We start from the raw sequence: 8,162 nt of genomic DNA, 5'->3' as shown, positions 1-8,162 counted from the left end.
CAATGTGGATATTGTGGATGAGTTCTTCTGTGTCATCACGTTCTATTAGTTCTACAGCTTCAGTTTCTGAACTTTCACACTTAGTAAGTAACACATACAGCTGTTCCCTCACCACAGTGCAACAGTGAAAAGGGACCCCTTTCAAACAGTGTCGCATTCCGAACGTTGTTTTAACGACATGCCACTGTATTGCGGTATTTTCAAAATTCATATCATAACAAAAATAAACACCGGTATTCGGTATGAACCAGTATACCGCCCAGCACTAGGCTAGAGTGAGGAACAGCCGGCGGGCTGAGTGAGCAGAGGCGGCGGATTCGACGAAGGACCGTCCGGCAGGGCTTGCGGCAACCACATGTGACGACCCTGGGCTGGACTCCGCTCGGTGAAAGGTGAAAGCCGATCCGGCGATCGACAGCGTGAAGTTGATGTATTTCCTCAGCGACCAGCAGCTCCAGGCACACACAGCGCATTCACAACATGGCGGCAGCAACAATACTACAGCCAGAATAAAAGTTACGCCTTCTTTCTTTGCGTGAACATTTGGGCGGCGTCTTAGAACGAGCCGTTTTAGGTAGGCGTGGCTGACTCTTAACTTTTATAAAGAATATCTCTTTGGATTTGAGACTTTAGTCTTTGCAACTTTACAGATCTTCTTTATGCACCAAGAGCTTGTAACACTCCAAAGAGAAAGGAAAAATTGAAATTGCATCATATGACCCCTTTAAAGAAGAACAAAGTTAATGTTCTGGAATGACTGAGTCAAATTCCGGACCATAATCCAATTGAAATGTTGTGGAAGGAGCTGAAGCCAGCAGTTCATAGGAGGAAACCCACCAACATCACAGAGTTGAAGCGCTTCTGTACTGAGGACTGTGCTAAACTTCCTACAAGCAGTTGTGCAGGACTAATCAGCAGTTACAAGAAACATTTAGCTGCAGTTATTGCTGCAAACGGGGGTCACACGAGATACTGAATGCAAAGATTCACATACTTTTGCCACTCACAAATATGTAACACCGGATCATTTTTCTCAATTAATAAATGACAAAATATATATTTTTGTCTCCTTTGTTTGATTGGATTCTCTTTGTCTACTTTCAGGACTTGTGTGAAAATCTGATGGGTCATATTTATGCAGAAATATAGAAAATTCTAAAGGGTTCACAAACTTTCAAGCAGCACTGTATACTTATATACTTGTAAATATATACTATATACGTTTTGCTCAGATGCTGCAATCATAAGATCATTCACATCATGATACAGCTTTCTCCTAAAACATAAAGAGAATCATTCATTTTCAAAATTGTCACCTTATCAGACATGAATGCTTCCATCTCTATGAAAACACAAAGCACTACCTTTGCTAGTGCCAGCAGTCTCTGCAGTTCTTCGCCAGGTTGCCACTTGTCTGCCCCCCTGTTGGGAGACTCTGGATTTGATCTTTCACTCATGACGCCTTTTTTAAAGAAACACCCATGAATCCTCGTGGTCAGATCCGACACTTTCCTCCAAACCCTGCTGCTCTGGAGGGCAAGCCACCATTTCCTGCCTCTCTCTCCAGCCAGCCTTCCCACAATACACCTCATCATCTGAGAGCCAGAGCTTAGTGCAGCACAAACAAATCTCAAACTGGAAAGAAGAGCATGTCGAGCCCAGCGCGCAGACCTGCTGATGCCCTCTATTAAAGCCACACCTGAACACCAGCTCCAGTCCAGGAATCGCCTCAAATCTTGTGTCATGCCTGGAAAATCTGTCACTTTGTAAAGCATGTGTGTTCCAAAGTTGTATAGTGCAAGTGCAGATGATTCAACAGCAACCCCACAGCGGTGGGTCAAAGAGATGATGAGCTCCACGACCATATGGATGCAGGAAATGCACCAGGGGCTGACGAAATCTGCCAGGAAATCCCGACACACCATGACCAGCTGGATCCCGTTTTTCTGTCGCACGCGGCTGTGATTGTGCAGATGCTGGTTGCGTCGCCTCACCTGCTTGTGTCTGCCGGGCCCAGAGGACACAAGGAAGGATTTATGAGACATGAAAGATGGAGATGTCCATGACGGGGTTTGATCGCAAGGCCCCTGCCCTGATCCACCCTTTTTGGACTTTCCTTTCCTACCAGTTCCAGCACTGCGAGATCTAGTCTCTCCATTGTCTCTAAACTCAGTCTCTAATTCAGTGTTTCCCCCTCTTTCACATTTCTCCTGGTCTTTCTCAGAAATCACATCTTGCACCTGATCATCATTCAAATCTTCAGTTTTGGTATTTTGCTCTTCATTCTCGTCTACTTCCAAATCAAAGTCTTCATCAGGGAATTCACAATCAAAATCATCAACCGTCTCATGTTCACACTCAGGTCCTTGCGACGATATCACATGGCTGTCATTTCCATAACACGGACTGGCCAGAGAAACAACGGGCGGCTCTATTGTATCCCATTGTACAGCCATGTCTCCTTCCATCTTGCTCAAATATCCAAGGGTTCACTCCCTCACGCTTAAGACAGTCATGGAGAGATCCATCATGAACTTCAGGGTGGCAGCAGACTTAGACATGCATGCACTGTATTTAACAACGGTCTCATATTTACAAATGAAACACAATATGGGGTCAGACGATCAGGGACATCTCCAAATCACAGCGGCATTCTGAGCCCCTGCAAATGAGAAGAAAAATCTGTCAATGTACTCAAAATAGTACATCTGAACAAAGTACTTATATTTGAAACCATATGTTCTAGTATATGCTAACAAATAATACACTTCAAAATAAAATAACTATTAAAGGGGTCATATGATGCGATTTCATTTGAAAGCTGAAGCTCGCGATTATGGTAAGGTGCGTTACATTTCCGACGCGTGCTTGTGGTGTTCGGCCAATCACAATGCACTGGGTCAGCTGGCCAATCAGAGCAGACTGCGCTTGTCAAAGGAGGGGGCTTTGTTGAAAATGACGTGTTTGAGAGAGGCGGGGCATAGAGGACCTACAATAATGTACAGTTATATTATAGTGTTTTTTGAACATTAAAGCATGTCAACATATTCTGTTACACCAAATACACAAAATAATGATCTTTAAAATGGCATCATATGACCCCTTTAAAACTTTTTATATACTATATACAAGGACCTCAACAACACAACCACAGGGTTCCAGAAGTAAAAATCTCATTCATTTCCGCCATAGAATTTTTTTAATAACATATTAACCTTTCAACATAGACCTACCATCCAAAATTGAGATTAAGCATTGATACGTGTTTCTGTCGACACGAAGTAAAGTCTAATTAATAATTTTGAAGTTGAAATGAACTAATAATCTTGAAGAGATGCAATAAACTGTTTTTATCCACATAATCAATAATTGTAAATTAATAGTTTGATATTGCACCATTGTGAATCGAGAACATCACTTGGAAAGCATCATGATGAGCATGTTCACAGAGCCGTTCCCTGGCCCATTTTTCAAATACTTTTCGTTTCGATTCTGTGTTTGTGATGATTAATCTCAGAGTTTGGTTCATGGTTTAGAACTTGAAGATATTTTGTAATGCCTACGGAAAAAAATCAATGGAAGATGCTTCAGTCACTGTTGCATTCTATATTCAGATGTGTGGATTATCAATATGGTTACCCTACATTTGTAGTTACATATATAAATAAATATACATGAAACCTACTGGTTTGGACGTTTTTACATCCAAACCGTGTTAAAAATAGAATGCATTTACAATTTGTGTAATTAACAAATTGTTGTGTACACTATTTAACGAGTTCATTTAGCATTTGGAGTGACTCGTATCAAAACTCCTATCACTGTTACTGCCAGCAAGTTAGCTGACGTAAATGTCAAGTCCCACAGTTAAGACTACATAACATTCATTCTTATTGTAACCTGTCACGAAGCTTTTTTGAGCAATAAAAGCACATCACAGCCATGAAGGAAGTACCAGAGAATGAAACGTAAACATGCAAACATCACATGTCTGTAACTTACTGAACACTCAGTCCTGATAAAGTGCATGAGTATCGACTCCTCAAATGCAGCTCACTGAGAGTTTACAGACGGCGCTCGTTGTTGTAAATGTTTATGTTTAATACTCTTTATATTTGTTTAATCTCTTCCTTAACGATGCTGTTTTGCTTTAGCGGGCATGCTAACAGAAGAACATCCACAGCGAGCGTTGCTGCTTTTACTACACTAAAAGAACAGTGTACAGACAGTAAAGTTAAACTCGGGTATAAGATGAGTTTGAAGCCGCTCAGCCTGTCTTCTCACCTATCTTTAGCTTCTTTCACAGTCCAGTTCTCTCTTCATTCTTGTTCACTTCCGAGTACGGCACAAGCGCTGAAACGTCACTTCCGTTTAAGTAACCCTTTCCTGCCTTCTGTTAACTGGACGGGTTGGAAGCGGAAGGCGTCAAGATATTTTCAACTGTCTACAAATAAAACTAAGACCAACCATTTCTGCGTCCGAAAGCTCTAAAATGCTGCCTTCAGAGGCAGCATTCCAAGGCAGGAAGGCATCAAGGCACGTCCGAATCCAAATTCTGCTTTACTTCCTGTCTCCGGAGGTTCCTTCTTCTTCTTCTTCTTCTTCATTGGAGTTTTACGGCAGTTGGCATAGTCCTGTCGGGTGTTTTCCTATAACATGAAGAGTTTTGTTTAGCTTGCAATGTCCAATCCTCAGTCTATTTATTATGACTTGTTCCTTCCTTTTATTTCCCTTCTTACTTTTCATACCTATCATATTTTGTATCATGTACAGATGTCCACCATTTCTTCCTCTTTTCCATATAGCGCCATCATCCGCAAATAGGGATCTCCCCATATCCACTGGAAGCTCTGAGTATATATCATTAATCATGATGGAAAATAAAATTGGGCTAATTACACTCCCTTGTGGTGTCCCGTTTTCTACAATATATTGATTTGATAATACTTGTCCTATCTTTACCTGTATAATCCTTCCATTTAAAAAATCCATGATCCAATTGAACATTTTCCCTCCAACTCCCATTAAATGCCATTTAATTGAAAGTCCCTCCGTCCACATCATGTCGTACGCCTTCTCCACATCAAAAAACACTGTTCCCACTGTCTCTTTGTTTACTTGAGCTTTTCTTATCTCATCCTCCAAATTTATTACCAGATCCATTGTATTTCTTCCTTTTCTAAATCCGCTTTGACAACTAGCAATTACATCTTTACTCTCCAGAAAATACATAAGTCTTATAAATATGTGACGTTAGTGGAATTGGCCTGTAATTTCCCGGACTACTTGGATCTTTGGCAGGCTTTCTTATTGGAATAATTACTGCCTCTTTCCAACTTTTTGGTAACCTTCCCTCCTCCCACACTCTGTTATACAACATCAGTAGTTTCTCCTGACTTTCTAGACTTAAATGTTTTAGCGTACTGTAACATACTTTGTCTTTCCCTGGCGCAGTTTTCCCTGTCCTATTCAATGCCCTTTGCAGTTCTCCCATGTTAAAAGGGACATCGTGTCCTCCATCTCCATTATTTTTCCTGCCTAATACACCCCTATTCTCTTCCTTTGTTCTTTCTCTACCTCTTTTCCCCTCCTCTGACAAATTATTAGAACTATTTAATTTAACAAAAGCTTTTGCCAACATCTCTACCTTTTCTGTATTAGTTACTGCAGTTTCATTTCCTTCTAACTTAACTGGATAACTCCATTCCCTTCTATCACCCCCCATCTTTTTAATCGTACCCCATATTTCTTCTATTGGAGTTGTGTTTCCAATTGAATCACAATATGTTCTCCAGAATTTCCTTTTTGCCTGTCTTACTGTCCTCCTAACTTCTGCCTGGGCTTGTTTATACTGAACCATATGTTGAACATTATGTGTCCTTTTAACTAACTTGAATGCTTTATTCTTATTTTTAATTACTTCCTTACATTTATCATCTCACCACGGCATTACTTTCCTTTTATTTTTCCCTTTGCTCTTTGGGATAGCCTCTGTTGCTGCTAATATTATACCTTGCTTTACTTTGTAATCTAATGTTTCAACATCCATTTCAAAATTAGTTTGACTTAGATATCTATTACTTTCCTCCTGAAATTTTCCCCAATCTGCTTTTCCAAGATTCCACGTGTCACTTATATTTTCTATACTTAAAATTACCTCTATATTTATTCTACACCATACTGGGTAATGCTCACTGCCAATTGTTCCTTCTCTATACACTGACCGATCATCACCAACTCCTTCTTTCCAGCCCACACTTTTATTACCACATATTCTTGTTCATTTCCTATACCTAATACTTGGTATGATACACCCTGTTTTATAAATGTTGCACATCTTCCTCCTCCCTTCTCTCTTCAATCATGTCGTACTGCCGCATAATCATATAAGACAAAATCTAATTGAGTTTTTAGCCAAGTCTCTTGTACACATATAACCTCGGGTACTTCTCTCCTACTAGCAACAAACTGCTTAAAGTCTTGTCCGTTAGCCAATAGACTTCTTGCATTCCATTGCAAAATTAACATTATTAATATTATCACCCAACACGTGAATTCTCTTGACTTGCTTGCATCCTCAATTCATCATTTATTTCCTCCCACTTCAGTCATATCCAAATGATGTTCTGCTGCTTTCACAATCACCTAAATCCTTTCTGTTTTTGATTTTATTTCAAATGTTGCATTTATTACTCCTGCAATGAATGTGACCAGTTTCTTCTTCTCTTTCCATGCATTCTTCTTATCTTGCTGCTCATTTACTTTTCCTTGCTTTATATTCCCTCTTCCCTCCTAATTATGTTTTTCCTTTCCAGCCAATTTAACTGCATCAGCATATGATACCTTCTCTTTTAACCTTGTCTGTTGCACCTCCACTTCTTTTTTAAGTACCTCACATCCCCAGTAAGCTACGCTGTGATTTCCTCCACAGTTACAACACTTTGGTTTTGTTCCCTCACCACACTTCCCATATTCATGCACCCCCCCACATCTAGCACATCTTTGCTTCCCTTTGCACATTTTGGCTATGTGTCCAAACTCTTGACATTTGTAACATCTCATTGGTTTTGTTACATACTCCTTTACATTATATCTTACAAAGCCAAAATAAACCTGCTTGGGTATCTCTTTCTCCTCAAATTCGATTAGTACAGATTCTGTTTCCTTTTTCTCTACCCCTTTCGTCATTCTTCTTACACTTTTCACTGTGCCATTTTCCACTTTAATGCTTTCCACTAGTTCTCTTATATTAACATGAATGGGAACTTCATAGATCACACCCTTGCATCCATTGATTCTCTTTTCCCCAACTCTTACAACCTTAAGAACTTTTATTTTTCCAACATTTGTTAGTTTTCTAGCCTTCTCCATTTGGTCTTTATTATTACACCCAATTAACAAGTTCCCATCTCCTAGAATTCTAGCATATTTAACTTCTCCAATTTGTCCTTTGATGATTTTTTAAAATTTAATCGGGTCACTTTTCTTTGTTCCTCCCTCTCCTTCAAATCTAACAACTACAATCGTTATACCCTCTCTCATTCTTTTTTCTCTTTCTTCACTTCCTTCACTTTCCGATTCTTCAATGCTGGATGTTTCTTTTTTCTTTCTTTTCCGACTTTTTCCATTCTTTCCCTTTCCTACATTTTCCCACTCATTTATCCCCGTCTCATCTTCCTCACTACAAACCATACTGTTACTCTCACTGTCAGTCTCTTCCCCTGCCATTTTCCCCCAGGCCTGCAAGGAACTTCGTGAGAGTATTGTTCCCGACATATACAGGCCGTCGGTCGATAATCCCAATCCAAGCTCCTCACAACACCTATATTTACTATACTCACAATACCTTAACTTCACAGTCCTCAGTCTTCCCACGTTTGTGTGTATCTGATTCCTCGTTAGTCAGTCCTCGTAGAAACTAGTTTCGGTCTAAGTCTCACTGTAGAGGCGTTTTGACGTTGCCAGCGTTCAAATTTCCCACCCGCACTGCAAGCCGTGTTCCCCAGAGGTACCTTCTTCTTCTGATCGAATTTTGAATATCCCACAATCCTGTGCGTTCCATTCCGTGACGGTTGTGTTCTGCAGTGAGGGGCTACTGGACGGTTGAGCTAAAAAATAAAGATGCGTTTGGTGGTCAGTTTGTGTGTAAATGTATATTTCTG

General features: G+C 40.2%; 1 protein-coding gene across 2 annotated transcripts in view; it reads right to left on the bottom strand.

The window, feature by feature from the left end:
* LOC107696039 (dnaJ homolog subfamily C member 14-like) overlaps positions 1–4,512 on the bottom strand; it is a 17,158-nt gene extending 12,646 nt beyond the window's left edge. Inside the window, exons 1-2 of one of the 2 annotated variants that reach the window (XM_016496181.1) lie at positions 4,285–4,512; positions 1,365–2,662 (exon numbers count right to left, since the gene is read on the bottom strand). In XM_016496181.1, coding sequence (XP_016351667.1) covers positions 1,365–2,468 — 1,104 coding nt within the window. In that variant the 5' untranslated portion in view covers positions 2,469–2,662; positions 4,285–4,512. The other variant, XM_016496182.1, reaches the window with a different exon arrangement.
* Positions 4,513–8,162: the final 3,650 nt, after the last annotated feature.

This window comes from Sinocyclocheilus anshuiensis, unplaced genomic scaffold (assembly GCF_001515605.1).
Source record: "Sinocyclocheilus anshuiensis isolate Anshui unplaced genomic scaffold, SAMN03320099.WGS_v1.1 scaffold746, whole genome shotgun sequence".
In the NCBI taxonomy this organism is placed as follows: domain Eukaryota; kingdom Metazoa; phylum Chordata; class Actinopteri; order Cypriniformes; family Cyprinidae; genus Sinocyclocheilus; species Sinocyclocheilus anshuiensis.
This window is presented reverse-complemented; position numbering and strand designations above follow the sequence as displayed.